At 56.4% G+C, this 25,020-nt stretch overlaps 11 protein-coding genes across 11 annotated transcripts; 3 read left to right on the forward strand and 8 right to left on the reverse strand.

The window, feature by feature from the left end:
* Positions 1-52: 52 nt before the first annotated feature.
* Positions 53-1,306, reverse strand: BDY17DRAFT_326870 (putative TfdA family taurine dioxygenase; the record flags this gene model as incomplete). The annotated part of the gene is made up of 4 exons (XM_033737583.1): positions 53-576; positions 635-979; positions 1,032-1,107; positions 1,163-1,306. 4 exons carry the CDS (start codon positions 1,304-1,306, stop codon positions 53-55), a joined length of 1,089 nt encoding a protein of 362 aa, XP_033586432.1.
* A 500-nt stretch (positions 1,307-1,806) lies between these two features.
* BDY17DRAFT_256085 (uncharacterized protein) lies at positions 1,807-4,493 on the reverse strand (the record flags this gene model as incomplete). Its single annotated transcript, XM_033731580.1, has 2 exons — positions 1,807-2,674; positions 2,770-4,493. 2 exons carry the CDS (start codon positions 4,491-4,493, stop codon positions 1,807-1,809), a joined length of 2,592 nt encoding a protein of 863 aa, XP_033586433.1.
* A 336-nt stretch (positions 4,494-4,829) lies between these two features.
* Positions 4,830-6,626, reverse strand: BDY17DRAFT_27655 (uncharacterized protein). The gene is made up of 3 exons (XM_033731994.1): positions 6,273-6,626; positions 6,170-6,217; positions 4,830-6,117 (listed from the first exon to the last, which is right to left on the reverse strand). Exons 1-3 carry the CDS (start codon positions 6,334-6,336, stop codon positions 4,883-4,885), a joined length of 1,347 nt encoding a protein of 448 aa, XP_033586434.1. The 5' UTR covers positions 6,337-6,626; the 3' UTR covers positions 4,830-4,882.
* Positions 6,627-7,340: 714 nt separating this feature from the next.
* Positions 7,341-9,544, reverse strand: BDY17DRAFT_302825 (uncharacterized protein). Its single transcript, XM_033734461.1, has 6 exons — positions 9,218-9,544; positions 8,999-9,157; positions 8,783-8,804; positions 8,663-8,715; positions 8,222-8,604; positions 7,341-8,161 (listed from the first exon to the last, which is right to left on the reverse strand). The coding sequence occupies exons 1-6, from the start codon at positions 9,491-9,493 to the stop codon at positions 7,618-7,620; spliced, it is 1,437 nt and encodes a 478-aa protein (XP_033586435.1). The 5' UTR covers positions 9,494-9,544; the 3' UTR covers positions 7,341-7,617.
* Positions 9,545-9,555: 11 nt separating this feature from the next.
* On the forward strand, positions 9,556-10,832 carry BDY17DRAFT_318508 (uncharacterized protein; the record flags this gene model as incomplete). Its single annotated transcript, XM_033736191.1, has 3 exons — positions 9,556-9,570; positions 9,833-10,679; positions 10,735-10,832. 3 exons carry the CDS (start codon positions 9,556-9,558, stop codon positions 10,830-10,832), a joined length of 960 nt encoding a protein of 319 aa, XP_033586436.1.
* Positions 10,833-10,951: 119 nt separating this feature from the next.
* BDY17DRAFT_318509 (Aspartate/ornithine carbamoyltransferase) lies at positions 10,952-12,046 on the reverse strand (the record flags this gene model as incomplete). The annotated part of the gene is made up of 1 exon (XM_033736192.1): positions 10,952-12,046. One exon carries the CDS (start codon positions 12,044-12,046, stop codon positions 10,952-10,954), a length of 1,095 nt encoding a protein of 364 aa, XP_033586437.1.
* Positions 12,047-12,951: 905 nt separating this feature from the next.
* Positions 12,952-15,601, forward strand: BDY17DRAFT_256327 (ankyrin repeat-containing domain protein; the record flags this gene model as incomplete). Its single annotated transcript, XM_033731594.1, has 6 exons — positions 12,952-13,279; positions 13,325-13,436; positions 13,780-14,095; positions 14,144-14,249; positions 14,447-14,453; positions 14,476-15,601. Coding segments are annotated over 6 exons (1,995 nt in total), but the record flags the coding sequence as incomplete, so codon positions are not given.
* BDY17DRAFT_270670 (cytochrome oxidase complex assembly protein 1-domain-containing protein) lies at positions 15,595-16,573 on the reverse strand. Its single transcript, XM_033731944.1, has 2 exons — positions 16,103-16,573; positions 15,595-16,039 (listed from the first exon to the last, which is right to left on the reverse strand). Exons 1-2 carry the CDS (start codon positions 16,556-16,558, stop codon positions 15,947-15,949), a joined length of 549 nt encoding a protein of 182 aa, XP_033586439.1. The 5' UTR covers positions 16,559-16,573; the 3' UTR covers positions 15,595-15,946.
* Positions 16,574-16,684: 111 nt separating this feature from the next.
* BDY17DRAFT_27773 (uncharacterized protein) lies at positions 16,685-17,454 on the forward strand. The gene has a single exon (XM_033732007.1). The coding sequence runs from the start codon at positions 16,797-16,799 to the stop codon at positions 17,343-17,345; it is 549 nt and encodes a 182-aa protein (XP_033586440.1). The 5' UTR covers positions 16,685-16,796; the 3' UTR covers positions 17,346-17,454.
* On the reverse strand, positions 17,455-21,241 carry BDY17DRAFT_27768 (putative ankyrin repeat protein nuc-2). The gene is made up of 7 exons (XM_033732006.1): positions 20,932-21,241; positions 20,794-20,878; positions 20,568-20,738; positions 20,326-20,514; positions 20,256-20,273; positions 17,986-20,197; positions 17,455-17,929 (listed from the first exon to the last, which is right to left on the reverse strand). Coding segments are annotated over exons 1-7 (3,042 nt in total). The 5' UTR covers positions 20,934-21,241; the 3' UTR covers positions 17,455-17,564.
* Positions 21,242-24,778, reverse strand: BDY17DRAFT_329829 (uncharacterized protein). Its single transcript, XM_033737872.1, has one exon. It carries the CDS (start codon positions 24,742-24,744, stop codon positions 21,550-21,552), a length of 3,195 nt encoding a protein of 1,064 aa, XP_033586442.1. The 5' UTR covers positions 24,745-24,778; the 3' UTR covers positions 21,242-21,549.
* Positions 24,779-25,020: the final 242 nt, after the last annotated feature.

Genomic DNA, 25,020 nt, shown 5'->3' on the forward strand with positions numbered 1-25,020 from the left:
ATAGATCAACGTGAATCGATACGAAGACATTTATCCGCATGAACCATGATCATCACGCCTTGGCCCCCTCAGCCCTCAACCCCTCCCGCCTCGACGTACTCCTGGGATCAAAGTACGGCCTCTCCCCCAAACTCACCGCCCGCTGCCCAGTCCGGGACTCCGCATAATCAAACGTCGCAGCATGGTACATACTCCGATTATCCCAAATGGCCAAGTCATTCACATTCTGCCAGCGATGCCGCACCTGCAAATCGTGGTTCTCGGTAACAAGCTGCAGAAACCAGTCGAGCAAGTGCTGGCTCTCTGCCTCCGTCACTTCGTTGATGCGCTTGCAGTGGTGGCCGACGGCGAAGACGGACTTCCAGCCTGTCACCGGGTTGGTGCGGACGACGGGGTGGATGGCGGTTAGGTCGGTGCCGACGTTGTAAGGCGAGCCGCGCTCGGCGCTGTAGATTTCGAAGCCGTTGGCTGCAGCGCTTTGGTTGAAGACTGGTTGGGCATAGGTGGCTGTCAAGCCTTCGAGGAATCGCTGGTAGGCGGGGGAGATGCGGTCGAAGACTTCGTAGCCGGAGGCCCCTGTGATGAATCGCTCGTCAGAACAAGTTGCCCATCCACCAAGAATATGGCCACTCACACAACGTATCCCCACCCGTCTCCGGCAACTCCGTCAACCGCAACATGGCATAATCACTCGGCACGGGCTCAAACGTGATATCCGAATGCCACGCATTCTTCAGCGTCTGCGTCTGATTGTACTGAAAGCGATCCGCGTAAATCTGCTTGACCTGCTCCGACGAAATGACGGAGATTTCGTTGTCGGAGCCGCCCAGCTTGCGCCCGGCGTTGCTGACGGGGTGGATGTGCAGCTTCGAGTCGGCCGGCTTGCCGCTCAGTTCGCCGAGGCGTTGGGCCAGCGTTTTCATGTGGTCGTTGGTGAGGTCGTCTTGTTTGCGGAAGAAGACGACGCCGCGGCGGGAGACTGGGGGCTTCTGTTAGTCTTTACGGTCCGGTTGCAATCAGGCGTCACTTACTGGTAATAGCCAAATCCCGCAACAACTCATCGGAGTTGGGAGCTTCGAGCCATTCCTTGAGGTTGACTTCGGGAAACTGCACGTGGCTCGTATCAAAGACATTCCCGTTCAAAGACGATAAGACTGCATACCTCTCTTCCAATCACCGGCGTGACATCAGACCACTTCTCCTTCTCCAGCACTCCGCTGAGCTTCAAAGGCTCCTTATGCGCAGGCGGTGCAGCAGCGAGAATCGTGTGTTCGGTAGTCGTAGACGTCGCAGTAACAGTCGCCATATTGAAGAGCAGTCTCGCCGGATGTGTAATAGAGAAGGTATAGACGAAATGCAGAATGGAATGCACCCACAGCCTTATAAAGCATGCCTCACATGAAGTCCGCGCCGGGAGCCGACGCGCCGAAGCCCGCATTGGCGACGAACCGGGCACTGCAAGCCCTCAATCACGCAATGACTCCTGCAGTTGCGAAACGTCGCCAGCACTTCAGACTGTAGGCAAGTAGAGTGCTTTGAGTGCTCCGTGATCGCTGGTTGAGGGTCTGCTGTTCCCGACCTATCCGTGAAGCTCACGGTCGCCAAGCATGCGAAAGGAGCACGCGTACCAGGGGAGATGTTCGCCATGTGGTTGATGGAGAGGAGGGACTTCACGAGGCAGTGTCTGATAGGACATCTCATTAGTCAGGTGTATATTGCACAACCGTGCCATCTGTACAAGGTTCTATCAGTCCTCGAACCCAGCAACGCTGTAAAGCAAAGGGAAGAAAAAACCACTCCCTCACACTACCAACTAATCCTCACCCCAATCCCACCCCCCCGAAACCAAATCCTCTCCCTAAACCGCCCCAGCCTCACCCCCACCTCCGCATTAGCAGCCAACCTCAGCGTCCCCCCCAGCGCCCCCTTGACAGCCTCATATCCCACCGAACCCAAATTCCACTGCACAGGCAATCGCGGCGTCGTCACGCCCTTACCATCTCGATCCACAGGCGGCACGGCAAAGGGGAGATCGTACTCGATGCGACCTACATCGTCTCCTTTGTAGAGCGCCGTGGCGTCGAGGTCTTCGATGTAGAGGGTTGAGTGGCGCAGCGGGGAGAAGAGGGTGAAGGTTGCGGTGGAGGAGAAGAGGTGCATGGTTGCGTCGCGGATGAAGTGGCCTTTGCCGTCGTCGGGGGAGTCGTCGGGTGGGTTGTCACCGTCGTCGGGTGGGGAGGGAGCTTTTAGGCGAGGGGCGGGAATCTCTATTATGAATTTCGAAAGTGCTTCGCCTAGTTTCGGCTGCGAGGGGATGGTGCCGCGGTGGGTTTGCACGGATAGTGTGGTGTTCCAGCCGGAAATGTACTGTGAGAGGAGTTCGCGGCCGATGTCTTTGGCTTTGCGTCCACCAAAAGATAGAGGGTCGTAGACTGCTTGGATGAGCAGATTGTCATTCCGCCCTGGTCGAATGTGGAGATCTCGTGCAGTCGCGCGGCCGAGGACGGAGCCATTCTTGACAATGTGAATATCCACATACGGCACAGAGGCAGAGTAGTTGGTGGGATTGGTGATGTTGATCCAGGCCGCGATCGTAAGGCTCGACGGGGTGGTGTCGACAATTTGCAGGTCGGAGATCTTGGGCGCGAGCTTGGGGTCCATGGCGCCGCTGCCCCTCGTGATCGCTATTGGAGACAAAAGAGGTTCAGCTCTCTATTCTATTGCGGATGGGTGAGTTACGAACAGACGAAAAGAGAAGGGTGGCATCACGTACGCTTGACGGGCACCTCGCCCTCCGCAGGGATGCGCTGCACCTTGAACTCGCCCAGCGCCGTCTCAACTTGCACGTCCACGCTGGCCTTGATGTGCAAGACCACCTTCTTGCCCCCGAACACCAGATCTTGCAACACAGAGGCAAAGATCTCTTCGTCTTCGATATTGAGTGGCGCCTTGTCGACAAAGCTCTCCACCAGCAATCCCGGGCCTTCGTGCTTGGTGGCTTCGATGCGCGTGCTGTTGGCCTTCTGCCACTTGTTCAGATCCAGCGTGCCGAACTTGTCGCCCTTGTAGTAGACGTCGGCGTTAGCGCGGACACGATTTGCCGACAGATTGAAGTTCATTTCTTCCGGAAGCGCCACCAAGGCCTTGACTTTGGCGCTAATTCGCGGTTTCGACTCGACCTTGCTCGGGTCGGCGAAGGGATCCGGAAGATGGAAGTTGGTGTCGGCGAGGGCAAACTCCTTGATGAGATGGCCTTCTCCACGGCCAGGAAGAGGAACAGGGACAACGATATCAGACATGAGATCTTCCACCCACTGTGGAGTCTTGTCGGAAGGAGATTTCGCACCGCGTACATAGACGGTGTTCTCCTTGCCCTCAATGTACCTGCCCAAGAACCTGTCCAGAGGCGATCGGTCCGCGCCGGGGCAGTTCTGCGTCAACGGTTCCGGGAGCTTGTGCACCACGCCCGTCACATTCAGTTCCAAATCATGCTTCGGCCGAACGTGCATGTCGTCAGTGGCGGCATCGGCAACCTTGATATACGGATCCGTCTTTTCGCAGCTCTGCACAAGCATCTGGAATCCCAGCGGCGGCACAGCAAAATCGACGGGGTAGGGATTGGCCACCGCAAGCGACACATCCGCCTGCATGCCTCGCGCCCCCTCTTGATCGTGGAAGTTCAGACGCTGGATATCGTACGCCGGAATGCTCGGGATCTCCTTCTTATCGAACAACACCTCATGCGTCAACGACTGCGTGCCGAGACTGAAGACGCCGCTCTTGATCGGTACGCGCGCCTTGCCCACGACCCTCAGCTGCCCGAGCCGCCCATCGATCCAGTCCCTCGCAATTCGGCGGATCCCCTCTTTACTCCCCGGAGCCAGATCGCTCAAAAAGTCAACATGGGTGGTGTGTCCGTTGCGCACATCCACTTTGATAGATGGCAAAACCGCCGTGCCGAGTACCACATTCCCGTACTCCGGCAGACTGACCTCCACCTCACTGTCCCCACTCTCGACCTCTCTTGCGATCCATGTGCCAAAGCGGCCCAGATCCCTCACACTCTTCTTCTGCACCCTTGCAGCATCCATGTAGAAGTTTCCCTGCACTCTCGCGCGCACCCCAGTCGTAGTGAAGGAGTCGATACTCAAACTCGTAGGTTCGAAGACCGCCGCTTCCGCCGCATACTGCTCGACCACACTCGGCGCAAAGAAGGCAAACACCATAATCAGCACCGCAGCAATGCAAAGCAGTAGCAGCGCAAGAATGCTAGGCCATCGGGCTTTCGCGAACGACTTCTTGCCGCTGCCGCCGCTGCCGCCATTCTGGATGGATTGCAGGAGGGATTCGGCGGAGCGTTCGCGCTGCGGTTGGCTTTGGTCGCCGCTTGCTTCTCGTGCGAGGAGGGGAGTGGCTTCTGTTGCTCCTGCTGCGTCGCGCTGCTCTTCTGTGTCGTATTGCCGGTTGGGGGCTGGCGAGCCGTTGGCGGCCATGATGACGTAGGCCTCTCGGGGTGGGCTGGGGTTGTGCGCTATCGTGGGTGAGGGAGAGTCATGAGCGCATAGGAGGGTGACAGGCGCGACCGAAGGCTGGGAGGAAGCGATAAGGGTGGATGAGGTGTATGGTGGTGCCTGGAGGTGGAGAGGTGATGCGATGGGCTGATGCAGTGCTTCTTTGAGAGGTGGAGCCCGGCGTGTCAGTCAGCACCCCGCCACAATCGTGAACTCCGATTGGCTGCGCCGCGCCTTCAATGGACGTGGGCCACGCGTGACATGACCAACCATTCGTCTCCACCGATCTGCTCGAAGCACGGAGTTCAGATAGGATACAAGCCAACGCCTCGCTATACGAATCGTAGGTAATACGCAAAACACACCCAACCTCACTGCCCCGCCTCCGCATCCCTCACCCGCATCTCCTGCTCATCCTTCTCCTTCAACTTCCTCAGATCCAGGATCCCATTCACCTTCATCATCACCGTCTCAAACATGGACAGCACCTTCGCCGTCGCAATGGGGATCAATTCCGGCACGCCGGCGTGCTGCAGAATGGCTGCAATCTTCTCCGTCTGAATGGTGGACTTGGCAATGCGCGGTTTGGCCAGGCGATCACTGACAAATGTCACGCCGCTGGGAAGTTTGTCCTGGTTGGCAACTACGCCGAAGCGAAGCATGTCGGCGGCAGACAGGTCGACGGGCAGTGTGCTTTGCGGCGTGGCCGGGAGGAGAGAGTCGCGCGTTGGACGTCGCGCTTGGCTGTTTCCCCCGGCCTCTGACAGACCGGCGTTGGAATCGCGGGGACGGGCATTTGTGGGTGTAGCACCGAAGCCGTCGTACGTCGGGTTCCCCGTAGGTCGCAATCGCTGATTCTTCCTCATCCGATCGGCCGTGAGCATTTGCTGCCACAAGCCGGTGAGTGCTTGAGAAGTTGTGTACTGATAGCCGTTGTTAGCGTGGGGGTAGTCCAGGCGTCGTCGCAGTTCCTCCCGCTCAGTATCAACCGCAGCTTGGCTCATCATGATGCGCTGCAATTCGGCAAGCAACGCGCTCTCTTCGTCCACCTCGTCTTGCCGTCGGTTGAGGTGCTTCTCCGCCAGCTCCTTGCGCGCCGCTTCTTGCTGAGGATTGAAGTTTTGCAGCATCTCAAACAGGCTGTACTCCGGAGCCGTCATCGAGGTGATGGGAGTGTTTTGCTGCAACACAGAAGCGGAGATGCTGTAGAAACGAGCCTTGAGGTCCTCCATGGAGCGAGTGGAGGCGTCGGAGTAGGAATAATGGTCGACAATGACCGGCCATTTGCCGTTGCATTCCCGGTACACGTCAACGAGGTAGTCAGTCTCCTCTTTTGTCCACTCCGAGTGGGTGAGGTGCTTCTCGTACGTCTCGTCATCGTAGGTGGGTGCTTCGACTTGCACGTTGTAGCGAGCGAATCTAGAAGACGGCGGAGTATCGGAGGGGGCTGAGGCCGCTGTAGCGGCGCGTGCCCACCTTTGTAACTGAAGGTCGTCGGATCGGTCGGGATTTGCTGGGAAAGCCTGAGATACCCAGCGTGGCCTCGTTCGACTCATGATAGCCGACTTCTTCCAACGGGTAGGTTTGGGCTTGCGGACTTCTCGCACTGTACCAAGTCAGCTTCACATCCATCGAGTATGGGGGTCTGGGTCACGTACAGGTCGAAGGGCGTGCTGCTGAGGCCGCGGTGGGTAGTGCTCCCCCATCTAGCAAAGCGTCAGTATATGGCAGCCAATAAAATGATATAAAGGGCAAACGCACTGGCTGCGGGCGACGGAGCGGGGTCCAGGTCCATGATGGACCGAATATCGGAGCCCGATGCCATCGAAAAAGTCGACAATATCTTGCGGGGAGCCTGAGATGTTGATGATGGTGCTTTGATGCGAGCGAATGGATGCCGTGCGTGGGGCGGGAGTAGGCGTCAGTAGGCCGTGTGGCGGGGTGGGATGAGGTTTCTGATGTGGCTCAGGAATAGGTGAAGGCGGAGGAACAGCCTCGAGACCGGGTGTAATGATGGAGCCTGGAGGTGGGAGGATGGGAGCTTTGAAGTTGAGCGCGTGAGGTGGATGCGTGCAAAAGGGGTCCACGCAATCAGGGTTGGCGTAGTCGACGGCCTCACGACGAGGGTATTCCTTTTGTCGTAGGTTGAATCTCGCGCGAAGCAAGTTGCGTTTTCGTCCGCGCTCAGGTGGGTGTCTATCAGGAGTACGTTAGCCGGGGACGTCTTCCATAACCTTTCGCGTTCAAGTGAGTGTCAGACAGCGCTACGGGACGCAATCGCACGGCATGTGATTAGAGACAGCAAGACCTCGCAGTCAAAAACAACATACAGAGCTCTCGCATGCCTCTGCCGCTCCAGCGCCGCAGTGACATTCATAGCAGTAACGCCAGCCAGCGCGCCAAAAATGACAGATTCAATCACCATCTCGCGCAGCGCAGCACAACACGCGAAAGTGGCTGAAAAGAACTCCTCAGGGAAGGCAGACGTACAGCGATTTCCTCAGATTCCGCCGCTCAAACACGTTGGAGAGCAGGATGGCGGTGGTGCTGCCGATGACGGTCAAGACGACGAGTTCAATGACCATGCTGCCGCTGGCCCACGCGGCGCGTATGGATGTCGAGGGAAAAGAGTGATGGCATGGTGAAGGGGGTGGAAGGCGATGGATGGAAATAAATAAGAAAGAGAGGGAGAGAGAAGAAGGGAATCGCGAGTTGAAGATGCGAGGTGGTGGAAAGCGTGATGGGCAAGCCACACCTGGGACGCCACATCTTGGAAATTCGGTGCGCCACTTTCACTTTTCCAGGCTGCAAGTGAACAAGAACAAGGATGCACATTGGAATTCGGATACAAGCTCATGTGTCTCATGGCGTAATCACACTCTCTCGCTACCCTGATCCATCCATTCCTATTCCACTCCAGTTGTTGAGACCATGACGTCAAAGCATGGAGTACGAAACGCCTCCTTCCCACGCACCAGCAACACCAAACCCACCCTCATGCATCATCCCCAGCCCAGGCAAAGCAGACCCTCACCTACAAGAAAGGTCCGCGCCAGCGGTCACAAAAGCTTCCCCCGCTTGGCCACTCACGCAACATAGGCGGTACTCACACCCCAGGTGGCGGCGGAGGCGGAGGAGCCGCGCCGTTCTGTCCAGCATAGCCGGGGTACTGCTGCTGCACGGGACTGCCAGCGTAGCCAGGGTATTGCGGCTGTTGGGGTTGCGCCTGGTAGTACTGCGCCATCATCGCCGCATACCCGCCGTATGCTGCGTACGGATCCTGATCGGGATGCTCTTGGTAGTACTGAACCCACGCAGCGAGCACCGCGGGATCCATGTTGGCAGCTTGCGCCTGCTGATCCGGTTGTTGTAGGGCGGCTGGCGGGGACTGCGCAACGCCGCCGTAGGCTGCTTGCTGGGGCTGCTGGTAATTGTAGGCCTGCCCGTTCCCGCCGTACGTTCCCGATCCGTTATTGCGCTCGCGTTGTTCATATCCTCCTCCGCGACGGTCGTCGTAACCCCCACCACGACCACCTCCGCTCCCACCACGAGGGCCACGTTCCTTGAACTCCTGGTAGTTTCCTTTGACGGTGTCGAGAAGATCGATGCATTGCTGTTTGGCCACCTCGACTTGGTTGGGATCGGGCCCGCTGTGAAAGGCCAGCATCAGTACAGTACAACATCACTCGCCCCAACCGTGCTAGACGTACGCAACATGCAGATACATCTGCTCATCACTCTCCACCCCCGTATCATGCTCATAGAACCCACTTCCACGCCCCTTGATCTGTACACGACAACCCGTCTCCTGCTGGATATGCTTCACATAGCTGCCGCCCGCCCCGACCACTTGCGCACGAAGATTGAAGCCAGGAATAGGTTCGAGATCGATGGGGATACGCTCTTCAGGCCACTTACGACGACCCATGGAATCGCGCTCAACTTGCTGTTGTTCGGGCTCGCGGTTACGGCGGAAACGACGCTCATCAATCAAGTTGGGCAAGTCCTGCTTCATCAGCTCTTCAATCTCCTTGACCGCTTTCTCGAGGCCGTCTTTGGTGGTGCTGGTAATGTGAAGGTAGAGAGGAGGATTCTGGCACATCATCAGCATATCAATAGTCCAAAGAGGTAGACATAGGACGGAGACGAACGGCGGGCGTGGCCATGCTCTTGTCCGGGTAGTATTCGCCACGGGTGGTAACATCTTTGAACACGTGAGCGAAAGGGTGCAACTAAAACGTTAGGGATTCGGCATGAGCGAGGAAGCGTACCAGCGCCAGTTTTCTCTTTGATCTAAAATGGCAGTGAAGGTCAGCAGATGCAAATCGGTGCGATGCTCGCTCGAAGCTGCGCAGAAGCTAGAGTGAGCTAATGTTCAATCCCCTCTAACGTTTCCATTCCATCCTACAAACCCAAGTGTGTGTGTGAATGCAAGAGAGTGCGGGGCTGGAGGGATCAGTTGAGTGAACAACGTGTGGGATATTTACCATCTTCTGTGTCGCGCCCTTGGTCATGGTGTAGCGGTTGCGCAAGTCATTGACTTCAATGTCGCGGATAAAGTCGCCATCCTGCTGGTAGACTTCGGCAGTGAGCGTGGCAGAGGAGTCGGGAGACTGCGTTGCTCCAGCGTTGGCAGGGCTTTGAGTCTGTAATAGCCAAGTGATGAGTTGAAGCCGTTTCTCACACGGCACGCTGTCTAGACTCACCGAGCGGATCGGAGGGACATCGACACGTTGGCTGGCCTTCTTCAAGTTCAGCTGCTCGTTGATCTTGGCTGCCGCAGCTGCTGCAGCGGCGGCGGCAGCTTGTCTTCTGGCGTCACTGCTGCGCCGGCCCTCATCTTGCTGCACGGGGCTGCGCGACCTGCGAGGTTCGGCATCCTCACGCTTGGGGGAACGAGAGCGGCGGTCAAAGCGAGACGGCCTGGCCGCTTCCGCCTCGGTCTGATCGAAGCGGGAGCGCTTCCTGCGATCGTCCGACATGGCGGGGGGTGAATGATGGGAACAAGTAATGTGACAAGACAAGGTAGGAAGTTCGCAAAGAAATGAAATGTGTCGAGGTCGAAAGCTCAGGCAACCGTGCACGCCGATCGTTGGCTTAGGTAATCAGCTCCCCCGGGCTTTTTCTCCGCGGCGTTTGCTCAGTGAAGCTTTGACCGAACGAGACCTCCACCGAGTCACAACCGCACCTCCTTCAACCCGAGGCAGACACTACTGAAAGCCATTGACATCTTCCTCCCACCTCACCTCCAGCTCCACTTCACAATGGCTTCCAAAAGAGCCATTCGTTCCCTCTTCTCCACCCACTTCTCCCCACCCCAGCACACCGTCCGATCCACTCGCACCGCACAACAATGGCTCCGCCAGCAGTCCCGACACAACTCCGACTCGACGGCACCGATGAATTACAAAAACCTGCACCGCCGCGTCTCCCCCCTGCCCGCATCGACCATCACCGCAACCTTCTCCCCCGCTGCTGCAGTATCCAACATTCTCTACGAAACCCCGCTGCCCTCCACCGAGCCCCCGAAACCCCACGTGCTGAATTGTCTCGTGCAGAACGAGCCTGGTGTGTTGTCTCGCATCTCCGGTATTCTCGCCGCGCGCGGCTTCAATATCGACAGTCTTGTGGTGTGCTCCACTGAAGTGCCCGACCTCAGTCGCATGACGATCGTGCTGCAGGGGCAGGATGGTGTGGTGGAGCAAGCACGTCGCCAGCTCGAGGACTTGGTGCCCGTGTGGGCCGTGCTGGACTATACTGCCGCCCCTCTCGTACAGCGCGAACTGCTGCTCGCGAAGATCTGTATCCTCGGACCGGAGTACTTTGAAGAGCTATTGGCCCACCATCGCGAAATGACAGATGCCGAGGTACTCGCGCGGCCGCGAGAAGACCTTTCGCCCGAACAACTTGAAGGGGCACGCGAAGAGCGCGTGGATGTCGACATGGCGGCGGCGGACTTCCATCCCGCTGCTGTGGCGCCGTCGGAGGCGTTGCGGATGAAGCACAAGCATCTCGAGACCATCACCTACCTGACTCACCAATTTGGCGGCAAAGTGCTGGACATCAGCACCAACAACTGCATTGTGGAACTCAGCGCGAAGCCAGTAAGAATCGACAGCTTCATGAAGCTCATTGCGCCTTTTGGCATTCTCGAGAGCGCGAGAACGGGTAGGTCTATTATCTATTCTGGATATCAGTCAGATCGGCTAACTTATTTGCCCAGGCCTCATGGCTCTTCCGCGTTCGCCACTACACGGTCCCGATATCGAGGTGAAGGAGGCGGAGGACGTGGTGGACCAGAGCGCCCTGCCGCCCAGCTGATCGCTACGCATTGTCCGCCTTTTGCTTCTCGTGTAGCGTTCTGCTGTGCAAATTGATATACGTCCGCGGGAAATTTCTTGTGCAGAATCGATATTCATCGTTGTTCCATCATTCACAGCTCACACGATCTTGCCCTTGTTCACCACAAACCCCTCGAGCGCCGCAAGCGCACTCCAAAGCCGATTCTCCGCCTCCTGAAACACCAGACTCGCGGGACTGTAAAAAACCTCATCGCTCACCTCCTCCGGGTGTCGCGGCAAGCAATGCATAAACTTCCATCCCTCCTTCGCACCCCCTCTCTTTGCCAGATCATGCGTGACTTGAAACCCCGCAAAGGCCTTGAGCCGCTTCTGCTTCTCCTCTTCCTGTCCCATGCTCACCCACGTGTCTGTGACAATGATGTCTGCGTCTTTGACTGCTTCTTCGGGTACGTTTGTTTCTGTAAGGGAGAGGGGGGACTGCGAGGGAGCGGAGGCTGCGATGGTCTTTCGCATGGTATCTGGAATGCCGTAGCCTGGTGGCGTGGCGACGGAGACGTGAACGCCGAGTTTCGCGGCGCCAATGGCGAGGTCGAAGAGCACGTTATTCGCGTCGCCTACCCAGGCAATCTTCAACCCTTCCAATCCCAAACTCAGATTGGTTGAAGGCATAGTCTGATTGGTAGGGAAGGCCTCGTGAATCGTCAAAAAGTCTGCGAGAGTTTGCATAGGATGATAGAGGTCGGAGAGGGCGTTTATGACAGGAACAGAGCTGTGTTGCGCTAGATCAGCAACTTCAGCGTGCTGGTTGACTCGCGCTACGATTCCAGAGACCATGCTTGAGATAACGACAGAGGTATCGTAAAGGGTTTCATTGACGCCGAGTTGAATATCCTGCGAGCCGAGGAACATAGCGTGTCCCCCTAATCGGGCAATAGCACCTTCTGTGCTAACACGAGTGCGGGTCGACCGTTTGGTGAACATGAGGGCAATGGTTTGGCCGAGCAAGGCATTGCTTAGAGCAGGGGAGGTTTCGCCGGATTTGATGGCGGTTTTGTGTGCGGCGGCATTACGGACGAGGGTGACGAGTTCTTGTGGCGTGAGGTCTGCAATGGAGAGGAGGTGGCGCGGGGCGAAGGGGGAGGTTTTGCTGGCGGCGGAGGCATATGTGCGAGTGGTGGAGGGGATTGCTCGGAGGCAATTGGTTGCGGGGCGGAGGAGGCGCACGGTTGCCATTGTGTGCTCTGGCTTCTTCAATGGTCAGATCGGAGGTTGTTCGTCACGAGTAAATGGGACTGGGAGCATTGAAGAGCTCGGTGATTGACTCATCTGCGAGTCAAGAACATGAAGTGTTGAAGATAGCTCGGAGGCCCGAGCTTCCGCCGAGTTTCCTCATTGGGAAGGCCGTGCATGTGCAGCGACGCCACCTCATGTGGTTGGAAGATACATGCAGGATGCTGCATACAAGCTAGAAGTGGTGTGATGGAGGGCGATGCCCAAGCGGGGTAGGTTGAGCTGCCTGCCTACAACCTCTTCTCGGTCGCCCATCTGCACATCACGATGTGCAGTGCGGCCCATGAGCTCGCGGCCTCCTTCCCGCCCAATTGTAAACGCTTTGACGGTCCTCAACAGCTATGGATGGTGTATCGAATGTATCGGCAGCATTGGGCATCGTTTCCCTTGGTATTCAGGTCTGTCAGGGTCTATTGAATTACTACAACAGCTGGATTGGGTTCAAGACAGATATCGCCACCGCACACGACTGTATCAAGGATCTGTACCAGACGCTCACACTTCTCGAGGAGTTCCTCGTCCGATCTAACGTCGATCAACCGAGCGTAGCACGGGTACAAGCATGCCTCGAGTCTTGCGTCCAAGGCCTTGGGAAGCTCCAGAAGAAGCTGCAAAAAATACGGTCCCACGCCGAGCCAAGCGGGTCTCGGCAGAAGGTTTTGGCCGAGCTCCAACGATTGTCGTATCCATTCAAAGAGAGTACGCTCGCAAAACTGCGAGAGGAAGTGGGTGATCTTCGGGAGCGACTTTCTGTGGCGCTTCAAGTGCTCCAGCTTGACGTCAGCACTGAAACGCACGATACTCTGAAAAGCGTTGCGACAGATGTTCAGCAGCTGGTCACGGGACAGCAAGCAGCTCGATTCCAGGAGGTCATCGATTGGTTGTCGCCGCCCGACCCATGGACGAATCACGCCTCTGCACGTAAACTCCACGAACCTCACACCGGCAAATGGTTGCTGCAATCAGGTCAATACCAGCAGTGGAAACGTGGCGATGTCCGTCACATGTGGTTTTATGGAAAAGCTGGGTGTGGTAAGACGGTGCTCAGTTCAACCGTGATTGAAGATTTGAATCTGCATTGCGATACCGACACAGACTCTCGTCTCGCCATTTTCTACTTCACATTCTCGGACAATCGCAAGCAGACGTTTGAAAGTCTTCTGCTCTCGCTCGTTCGTCAGCTGGGATGCGAAGAGCCTGGATGGTCAAGGCTTCAACGAGAGTATGACAAGCCGAATCGAAGCTTACCAGCACCCGCAGCTCTGGAGGAGATTCTGCTCTCATGCATCGCACAATCTGGACAAATATTCCTTGTGCTTGACGCCTTGGACGAGTGTCCGGAGATTGGAGAAGCTCGGCGCAGTATGCTGGACTGTCTCCAACGACTTTCCGAAAAGGCATTAAATCTGAAGTTCTTTGCCACCAGCCGCGAGCTGAGTGAGATCAGAGAGAGCATGGATCTGCTGGAAGTGATGGTAGTGCAGACCAGCACCCGCCCGGTAGATGGTGACATTGGGCTATACGTGGCGAATGAATTGTCGCGTGACCGAAAGCTGAACAAATTGGACGGTCGCACAAAGGCGCTGATCATGGACACGTTTGCACAAAAGGCAGACGGGATGTGAGCCACCCGGTCATGTTAAACCAGGAATGTACTGACGTGTGCCACTGCATAGGTTCCGCTGGGCATTTTGCCAGCTTCTTGAGTTGAAGAAGCTCAAGTTCACCAAGCCCAGTCATATTCGGACGGCCCTCCTCGCATTGCCTCCCACATTAGACGAGACGTACGAGCGGATCTTGACTGGGATCGATGACATATGTCGCAATGACGCACTTGTGCTCCTCCGTTGGTTGCTATATGCACAGCGACCTCTGAGACCGCGTGAGCTGGTCGAGGCTACCATCATAGATCCATCTGGCGATGGAGCGGTGGATACGGATGATCGTGTTAATGATTTAGAAGGCGTATTGGACATGCTCGCGGGCCTTGTCGTTGTTGAGGACTCGAAAGGTGACGAGCTTGCTGGCATGAATAATGAGCCCCTCGCCGACTCAAAGCCCGTGCCTCGCCAACGGACCGACGGCGACAGCTATGTCCGACTGGCCCATTTCTCTGTCCAGGAGTACCTGGAATCGGAAAGGATCGGTGCAAGCAGCGCTAAGCACTTTGAACTCAACAAAACCATGGAGCACCACTTCCTTGCGCAAAGCTGCTTGACATATCTTTTTCATTACAGCAGCAGCGCGGAAAAGAAGTCGACAAAGAGAGACCTAGTGGCCTTCCCTCTGCTCGAATACGCGGCAAAATCATGGTACTACCATTCTTCCTTCCAGCAATCGAAGGACGTCAGTCGCGAGATACGTCTTCTTAGCTCGGACGCTACCAAACATGACTTGTTTCGCGTACATGACCCGGACGTGCCTTGGGGGAAACCATTTAGATATGTCGAGGATCGGCGGCCGATTGGATCCGGATTCTACTACGCCAGTCTGCTTGGACTCCAAATGGTTGTGGATGCACTTCTCGACGCCGGTTGCGATGTCGATGCCGAGGGTGGCGAATATGGCAACGCTCTGCAGGCGGCTTTGTATGGGGACCACGAGGAGATCGTGAAACTCTTGATTGAAAAGGGGGCGAATGTCAATGCCCAGGAAGGCTATTATGGTAGTGCTCTGCAAGCGGCATCGTACAGGGGTCACTTGAAGGTGGCAGAGGTATTGTTAGACAGTGGGGCAGATGTTCATGCCTTTGGTGGACCGTTCGATACCGCACTAGGCGCGGCGTCGTATGGAGGCCACGAAGAAGTTGCGGCCCTTCTGATCAAGTGGGGTGCGGATGTGAATGTAGGAGAAGATGGCAAGCGGCACACTGCCGCATTAGAGTGGGCATCACTTGAAGGCCACGACGAGCTCGTGAAGAGGCTGTTAGATGCAGGTGCTCATGTCAATGCTCAAGGCTCTTGGGGTGGTGCGCTACAGGCAGCAGGACGGGGTCGTCACGAAAAGGTGATATTGACACTCATCGACCGAGGGGCAGATGTCAACGCTCAGGGTGGCCCCTATGGCAGTGTGTTACAGGCTGCAATACGGTACAATCACGCGAGGCTAGCGGAAATACTAATCGAGCGAGGGGCGGATGTGAACGCTCGAGGAGGGCACTTCGGGAGTGCCCTGACGCTGGCAATCGCGGGAGGCAACGAGCAGATGGCTATGGTGCTATTAGAGCAAGGGGCATATGTTAACGGTCTAGGAGGCCGTTATGGCAGTGCGCTACAGGCGGCAATACAGTACGATCACGAGAAGGTGGCCGAAATGCTAGTCGAGCGAGGAGCAGATGTCAACGCTCTAGGAGGGGAATATGGGAGTGCCTTGAGCATTGCAAGCAAGAGGCGGCACTGGAAGTTAGCGAGGATGCTCACACAACACGGCGCAGTTCTCGACCCGTCGGAACCAGACAATTGGGACTGGGCTGCCCTATGGTATTGCGAAGAACTTTGAGGTAGTTTTGGGCGATAATCAGATAATGCTTGCAACAGACTGCTCTCGCCACACGTACGTTGACGGAACCCGATGCTTGTGCACTCATCTGTATTTTGCTGATGGGCAATCGAGGGGCGGTCATCCACCACGCGATTTGCCATTCTCTAGACAGAAGTCCGGCGTGGATGCCAGGGGGCGCAGCGTCGAGCTCATCGCGTTGGGCCAGCCGCTGTTTGCTTCGAGCAGATACAATCTCTCCGACCACTCGCTTGGCAAGCGTTCGCCGCCAAACTGGTAGGTTTCATGGCGATAGCAATACGCGAGCTTGCGCTGCACAGCAAGATCGTAGTGTCCAGCACCATCTCATCGATTACTCATTGGATCCCTGCCCTCAGCATCCATGAGAGAAAACTTCTGTCCATCCTCCGGCTCCAAGCTCCACTCCATCGTCTCGAACTACAAAGAAGCAGTTAGCATCAGCACATCTTCCAGTCTTTCTCAGCCGTGTATAACACTCACCAACCCCATCCTCGTCTTCCTCTCACTTCGAAACCGCATGAGCCCCTTAGCCTTCGTCCCCTTGACCCAAAACGAAATATCAATCCTGCCATGCAACTGATTCATCTCCCCCCAAATCCACGGAATGCGATGCGCAAAGTAAATCTCATCGCCGAGCACTCTTCTCGCCTCAGGGTTTGTTCGCAGCGCGTAGAGCGCGGAGCTGACAACGGAGGAGGAGGATTTCTGGTAGTTGAAGATGGCGAGCGTGCTGGCGACCATGATGCTGAGGAAGATGGGTAGGGTTTTGAGCCAGCGGCGAGGGGGGCGGAGGTTGGGGAGGGCGCGGTCGGCGCGCCGTTCCATTAGGGGGCCAGAGCCGTCTTTTGGGGCGGCGATGAGGGTTCTTCGGAGGGAGGTGTTTTGTTTGAGGAGGCTGGAGAGGCCATTTGGCCGTATGCGGGCTCGGGAGAGCATTTCGGCGGTGCTGGTATGTGGAAGGAGATTCGAATGGTGAGGTGCAGTCGAGAAAGAAAGCGTCATGTGCTTAGGGTTAGGTAGGGTTGAGCTTGACTGCAGCCTTGGGTGACTACACCCCACCACCTTTCATTCATTCTCTCCTTCCACTCACCCCGTCCAACCTCCAGCTCTCGCAAGAAGAAATGTGAAGCTCCAGCACCTGTCCCTTCAATCCCTCCCACCAACAAACCCAATCATGACAACCACCCGCCTCCGCAAAGCAATCCACTACCCCTCCTCCGACTCCGACGAAGGAGACCACATAGACGAAGAACACCAAGAACGCCTAATAACCACCCTGCAAACCGAAGACGCCCGCAAAACCCACCTCTACCGCACCCTCTTCCTCGCCATCCCACTCCTCTCCCTCCTCTACGCAACCTACCACCTTCTCTCACCCTCCACATCCGCACGGAATAAACTCCTCTCCCTCCTAAGCGTGTCCAGCTTAGCATGCACAGCATACCATTTACACTTCATGCCTTCTGCGCCGCCGGATCGGAAGGGGAAGAAGGCGGTGTATAAAGTTGAGATGGAGAGGGGGCCGGTGGAGAGGTATTTGGTTTTGTTGAATGCAGTGTTGGCTGGGGTTTTGGGGCTTGCTGCTTGGGTTAGTTGGAGGAGGGGATGGGTGGAGGATGCGTGGAGGGAGGCGTTGCCTGGTAGTGAGTATTGTTCTCTTCCCCTTTCTACGGTCGTCTTGATGTTGGGGCTAACGAACGACGAACAGTTGTTTTCGGGTTGACGATGGTGGTACAACGACAACTACGGCCGCTGGATCTGGAAGAACTCCGACAAGCGAGATACGAGTACAAAGGCGCGTGAGAAGTCAAAGTCTTCACAGCCACACGGCATTTCATGAATTCACGATACCGAGATTAGCTGCTTCTATCGACTTTCCAATGCACATCTCAAAAGACCAGCCTACCATGCATGCCAACCGCCTCCCAGTACCATCTATCCCTCACTGCTCAATAGCATCCTTGAACCGCAAAACCGCATTCCCAAACAACAGCCCATCAACCCCACTCGCCACATCAAGCACACTGGGCGGCTTCTGCGCACCTCTCACACCACCAGCCCCAGCATCGCAAGAGTAATCCGAAATCAACACCAAACCCGCTTCTTTGATGGACGGCACCAAAGCGGGGACGAGATCGAGGAGGCGCGACGAGCACACGAGGCCCATGAAGTTGTTCGACTGCGCAATGCGCACGCTTTCTTTGATGGACATGTCCGTTCGCCCAGCACTGGCGACGATGTGGTTGGATTGGACGCGGTTTGGCGGGTCGCGGGCGACGCCGAGGTCGTTGCAGAGGAGGACGGGGTCTAGAGAGGATCATGTTAGCTATAGGAGATTCACGAATGGAAGGACGAAGACTCACAGTTCGGCTGCTTCCAGTTCAACGCCGTGCACACGCTCGAATTATAACTGGAAAAGACGAAGTTCCGCAGCGCCGCATCCTTTGTCTCGCGTAAGCGGCGCGCATGTTCAAATACCACCGTCAAGACAGCGTCGACCACGGTGTTGATATTAAGCGTCGGACTGAGGTTCAGCGCCGCCTCTTCGGTCCGCGTGGGGTAGCAGAGGTGGATTTCCAAGTTGAGGTCCGGCGGGAGAATGGCTAGAGCATCGGCCAGAGAGGCATACGAAGATGCAATCTGTCGCTGTGCTGCTGCCAGGTTGGAGCGGTCGATACCCGAGCCGACGAGACCTTGCACCACGCCTTTCCCGCGGCCAACGTCTAGACCTGCGGCGGCGAATTCGGAGTATGTGAGCCTGCTGACGAGGTCGTTTTTGCTGCTCGGTAATGCCCATTGGCTGAAGAGAACTGGCACGCCATCTCTCGTCACTTGAACAAAGAGCCGCATAAAATCTCCCGACAAGCTGCTACCGGTAATGAGATTGCTCGGGTGGCTATCGTCCTGGCTCGTGGCTTTCCAGTACGTGGCGAAATGCGTGATTTCCAGAGGCACGCCGTGGAAGGGTGTGACGACCTGGAAGCGGAAGTTGATGCGGCCAATGGCGCGCAGGCGTGGATCGAAGAGCTCGAGATGCCATTTGCCGGAGCTGCTAGCCTTGCCAGTGAAGACGCGACTCGAGGCTGCGGCGCGCGCAATGACTTTGCTGCCGAAAGTGGGGAAGATGTCGAAGTCGATGCTAAAAGTGGCGAGGTTTTCGATCTGGAACGAAACGTTCTTGAAATCGTCCTGTACCGGCAGCGGGACGTTTCGCGGGATGAGGTCGGAAGATTTGGAGGAGATGGTGAGTCGAGCCGCGGGATATTTGCTGTCGCCGTAGAACTCAATCGCATCCGAACCAAGCTCGTCAAAGGCCAGCAAGATAAAAGTCTTGGTGGTGTCGAGGAAGTTATGGCCGTAGCGTCGGAGAGGGATGATCGGAGGTGGCAGACTGAGGTCGGGAATGGCTTCGGGATCCAATTGACCCATCGTCATTGTGCTACTCATGGGAGGAGGAGCCATGGGCGCGATAGATTGGCCTTGCATCTTGTCGCTGATTCTCTCTTCGGCCAGCCGTTGCATGCAATCCAAATGCCCTTCCCATGCAGCGTAGTACATGGCGGACAGACCTTTTTCATCTTTGACAGCTGCATCCGCATGAAATTGCAGCAGCTGCTCCAAGCAGAGTTGATGGCCTTCGCTCGCCGCATGGAAGAGTGGGGTCCATTGGTACAGCTTGTCCTGTTGGTCCATATTGACGTTGAATGCCTTTAGCATTTGAAGAACTTCAGGAGAGCCTCCAAAACGAGCGACGATGTGTTGTGGGAAGAGACCTTCGGCGTCTGGGAGGATCTGCGGAGAGTAGCGCAGTATCTGCTGGACGACCTCTTTCGATCCATACTGACATGCGAGATTCAGAGGGATATGGTCTCCAGGCCCAGCTTGATTGACAATCGCTCCCAGTTCAAGCATCGTCTGCACACTGCCAGCATGCGAGTGCACGATTCCATGGATCAGTGGCGTGAAGTTGTCGAGGTCCTTTGCGTTGACAGTGTCCGGCGCAGCTGCCACAAGTGCTTGGATCATATCGATTCGCCCATGCATACAAGCATAGTGCAGAGGGATTCTTCCATAGACATCAGGGAGGCGGATGTCCGCCCCGCTTCCCAAAGCTGCTCTCAACACGTCAAGCTTCCCGGTTATGGCAGCCTCGTGGATGGCATTGCGCTCGTTGATCTGATCGGCATAGTTGAAGTTGACGAGTTTTGAGTCGTACAGGTATTGCTGCACGCTTGGAGGCGCGGTGTTGACGGTGTTGAGGAAGATGCGACTCGAGCGTTCGAGAGCCTCTTCCGATGATGCCGCTCGGGAGATCCAGTCTTTGACCAGGCCAACATTGCCCGTGTTTACCGCTTGCAGCACTTGCGTTTCGACTTCCACGTCATCTTGGCCGGCTGAAGCTGCTCTCTGCTCGAGTTCCACTGCCGGGGTATAGTTGATCTTTTCGCCTTCCGTCCATGCTTGCAACTCCAGCAATCCGGTAGTCGCTTGATCGGACAGCGCGCTGATGACGTCTCGGTTGAAGCAAGGCTGGACGTCGACGGCACGAGAGAGATATAGCTCTTTCGTTCGAGACTACATCGCATTAGTGATTTGTCCTCGACGGAATAACAACAAACCAAAAGATATGCACCTTTGACGTTTTGTCCCACTGCCAGTTGTTAGCCTTCATTGATGAATCATGCAGCAAAGAGCAAGCCAACCTTCTTTAGAATCTTGGAAAACGCAGTCTGATTGACTTCAACGAATTGCTGCAATTTGTCGAGATCATTACCAAACAGCCGAAAGCCTTCGTCGAGGGTGAGGTATGATGAGGAGAGCTTGGAAGCGGGGGTGGCGCGAGACTGCAGAGATCTTTTCTTGTCGAGTAATGTGCGAAGACGAAGATTCAGCTGCGCAGGGTTAGACGTGGGTCCAGGAATAGGCACAACTAGGGTGAACCAACCTCAGCCTCCTTCTGGAGATAGAAGGTATTCACTTTCTCCAATTCGCGCTCTAATCGGAAGAAAAAGGTAGCCTTGTTGGCTTGTAGAGTGGTTTGAGGATCCGCAGTGGGCTCGCCACGCTCTGTATTTTGCGCAAGGATGGTAGGCGTGCCGCTCAGCTTCTTGATGAGCTGTACAATATTGTAAGCGCATGAACGCACTGATTAGTCCATCAGTCGCGCATACCTTCTTCAGCGCCTTGTAATCCACAAAGCTCGCCGCATACTCGGGAATGTCGAGCTGCGTCTTCTGGATGAACTTTCCATACTTCCTGGTGTGCTGTCAGCATGCGATTCCCTGGTCCAACCGAGAAGCATGTCGTACATTGTGGAAGATCCAAAGGTCTGATCAGACCTTCAGATTTGGTTCGATGGATGGTCCTGCTATCGCTGAGTCGAAATGTTCGAGGAAATCTGGACTCGGCTCGGGCAGTGGTTGGGAGTGGAGTGCGGCATTCTGGGAGGTGTGCGAGAAAGGAGAGGATTAAGAAGTCATTTGGCGAGAGGGAATGGTTCGCCACCACTTCTTATCTCGTCAGAATCCGTCTAAAGGGAAGGAAAGAGAAGTGATGGATGGATGTTGATGAAGTGAGGTGCCGGAATCGAGAAAATCCACGTGCCCGCCTCGCCTGCTTGGGTTATCGATAAGACAGCAGTGAAAAGCACCCGCTAAATCAGGAACCCATCAATCTGACGAGGGGCAGCGAAGGGCAGCGAAAAAGCAGGGAAGGGCGAAGAAACAGGGCCCCGGCAGTCGCATGTGCAGTCGCTTTTCGCCAAAGTCGCGGCAGCAGAAAGCGCAGAGCGAATGACAGGCGGCGGAAGATGCACGTTGTCCAGCGCGCGCTCCGCTGCATTAGCTCGCGCTTCCTCCCGCCGGCTAAGACGAGTAAGCTTCTTATTCAAATCAACCTCACTTGCTTCCATCATCTCTCCCACCACATTACAGAAACGCTGGGCCGCTATATCCCGACTTCTGCGAGCCGACACCGCCGCTCCCACTCGGCGTTAGTGGCGGAGGTGGCATCATCAGCCCGGCCTCCTCCAGCGCTTCAAACATCTCACTTCCGGGCCTCGTCTGCGCCCCCTCCATTGTCTCCGCTTGGAAACTGCTCCATCGCTGTGGTCGCTCCACGCTTATACGCCGCTTCTGCAAAGATGCCTGCACCAGACGAGGCGCGCCCTTCTTCTGCTTCTGCTCGCCCTCTGCAGTCTTCTTCGATGTCGCGCGATTGAGACTATCGTTGCTGAGCAGGCTCATGGGACCGGTAAGGCGCGAGCGGCGTGCAAGAGGAGCTTTACCGCCTTGGATTGCACTCGTCGCGACGTTTGAGTCTTTCCATTTCGGTCGCACAATTCGTTGACGATGAATTATAGCAGCCGACGGCGGCGTACTTTGCCTAGTACTCGATGACGCCTGTCGCGAAGTCGGAGGACAAGGCGGAGGGGTAGGCGATGCCTCGCCCGGCACAACCCAAGTCCTCTCATGCCGTGGCTTGGCCATTTCCGCCAGGAAATCGTCATCGCTGATTTCCTCGTCGGTGGTGTAGAATGAGCTTGTGTCCCCGACATTACGACGCCCCACGGGCCCGGACTGGTCGTCCGCAGCTCCGATCGTAGATTCCGTCACAGCCCGAGGGAAATTTGGCGGAAACGCCGCGCGAAACCGCTGGCTCATTCTTTTCCGCTCCCCACGAATCGCGGGCTCTCCCACGGACGAAGACTCCGAGCACGTCGTCAAAGCCGTACTGTTGCCCCGCATTGACCGCTGCAGCATAGCAGTCGAGCCTCGACTTTTCGGTCGCGAGGTCCATGAGATCGGTCTGTGAGCGAAAAGCGGACTGGCAAAGGTTGTACTCGCGCGATTGCGAATGTAAGACCGGCGCTTCTCCTCCATTGAGCGCTCGTCGGTTGTGCTGTCGCTGCGCTCTACCAACCGTATGCTCTTGCGATTCATGGCATCGATCGAAGGCTGTCCGCTTCTGGAGATTCCGTCATATCTCGTGCGTGTAGGCGGACGTGGGAAGTCCGAGGGCCGCGTAGAGAGCACGCTTGTCCCTCTTGTGCTGAGCGAAGCCATGCTGCTTCCGTCATCCAATCCGGATGCTCGCGAACTACTCGCACCCCGCAAATGATTCCTGGCATGAAGAGAGGAATGACGAGGCAAGAAATCCGCCGGGCCCGTATTGATCCCCAACCCCAAACTCTGCGTAGTCGCCTGCCTCCTCTTCCCTCGAAACCGCCTCAGAGCGCGCTTGGTCGGCGAGGGTTGCTGCTCAGCAGGCTGTTTCGAGCGCCTCGCAATCTCCATTGGTACAGAGAAGCTGTCATGCGGCGTATTGTGCAGCGCAGCTGATCCGCGGCCCCAAACGGGGATGTTGGAGTCGGCGCGGATGGCGTCTTCGCCTTGGCCGAGCGAAGATACCTGGCTGATGCGCGAGAAGCGTTTGCTCCACTTGAATCCGCGACTCCGGTCGTTCGACGGTAAGTCCAGCGCGATCTGAGGTGGCGGGTCGCCGGCGGTCTCCTCGCCACCTCCGCCATCTCCTCCGTCTCCTATCTTTTCCACATCTCGATGTATCTCCGTCGCAACGATAATACCGCCTGCATCCGTGGAAGGTAGTGGACGGGAAATGGCGCGCTTCTCCGGACTGTCGGGGTCCGCTTCATCTCTGCGCTTTTTGCGCCTTCGAATGAGGTAGAGACATGCTGCTAACAGAGCAGCTGCGAGCAAGAGGCCCAAAATGACGGCCGCGACGATGCCGCTGCTCAAATGGTTGCGTGCAGCGGTGTGGTTTGTCGCATGACCTGCACCAGCATGAGTGCTAGTTGCACTGGATGATTGCGTTATTGTAGAAGAAGCAAATGGCATAATATCAATCACAAACGTTTGTGCTTGTGGTTGTGTTGATGCAGCTGGAGCAGCTCTGGCAGCCAGCGTGGCGTGGATGGAAGACGAGGTCGTCTGAACCGGGACTTTGCCACTCAGCTCGCGAGCATCGGCATCGAAATGCAGCCAGCTGGCGGATGGAGGGAGAGTCAAGACGAGCTGCTCATCCTGGGCATCGAACAAGCCGTCCGGAAGATGATAGTCGAACGTTTGGCCGGAGTGCGCCACCAGGATGCCTATACTGCTCGAGGCACTGCTATTGGCAGTGGTGAATAGTATCAAAGCCGTGGCACGATCGCCCAGTTTGTCCCTCACCACGACCGTTGCATTCGCATCTTGAACGTTTGCTGGCGCAGTACCACTGATCGCTAATGTCTTCGCGTCGAACGTCAACCACGGAGGTACTGTAGCTTCAGCGATTTCAATCTCGCCGGCGAGCAGTGTCTGTCCGTTCCTGAACAGGCTGTTCTGCAGGTCGGTGAGATTGACCGCCGAGCCGGGCTTGACTGTCACCGTCTGTTGCGCAGGCACAAACACCAGCTGCTCGGTAGCGATGGCGATTGTGAATGACACACTCGCCCCCGCGAAGCCCGCAACATCCGACACAATCAACTCAATGCCCCACGATTGTGGAAAGGCACTCAAGTCCGGAACAGTGCCAGAGAAAGTGAGCGTCTGCGAATCGAAGAGCAGCCATGACGGCAAGGGAGTATGGTTCGTCAACGTGGCGTAGTAGTAGAGTTTCCGCTTCACGATATCGATGAACGAGCTCTGCGCGAATTGGAAATCGATAGGCGTGGAGGGCAGCAGGGTGACGACTGGAGGGTCTGCGCTAGACAGGTTCGCTGTTCGGGAGAGTTCTTTGCTGATATCGCCGCCGATCTGTGGTGCTGGGTCGGAGGAGACAACGAGGGTGCAGGGCATTTGTGCGGCGCCTGTTGTGTCTGCTGCCGTGAGGGTAAAAGTGGTGGCGCCGACATTTTGCTGAGTCGGCACACCGGACAGCGTACGAGTCGCGCCGTCGAGGGAGAGCCATGACGATTGGCTCGAAAGGCTGTACGTCAAGTTCGACGAGTCGCCGGAGAAGGTCGAGGAGGAGAATTGGAAGGAGTAGTCTTGGCCGACGCGCGCTACCGTCGGCACCTGGGCGTTGAAAGGGAAAGCGATCTCCGGGATGGCCGACGTGGTCTGAAGTAAGATGCAGCCATACTGGACGAGGTCGCGCAGCCGGAGCCCTCTTCTGGCCATTCGCGCCTGATAGCTTGATGTTAGAATGGAGGGGGGGTCGGGGGGGGGTTGCGGAAGTCACTCACGCTGTGCAATTGTCCTGCATAAACTCTTCACTAACGTCGACTGTGAACATTGTCAAGGAGATGGAAGGAGAACGCGAGATGTCGCGGTGCACGCGTAAAGTGGTCATGATGAGCCCTTGCCGAAGGCAGATGGCTGGAGGAATGGGAAAGATGCAGCAAGGGAGAGAGAGACAGAGATGGCTAGAAGGAGACCGCGCCACATTACTCGACC

Source organism: Neohortaea acidophila (assembly GCF_010093505.1).
Source record: "Neohortaea acidophila strain CBS 113389 unplaced genomic scaffold BDY17scaffold_10, whole genome shotgun sequence".
NCBI lineage: Eukaryota > Fungi > Ascomycota > Dothideomycetes > Mycosphaerellales > Teratosphaeriaceae > Neohortaea > Neohortaea acidophila.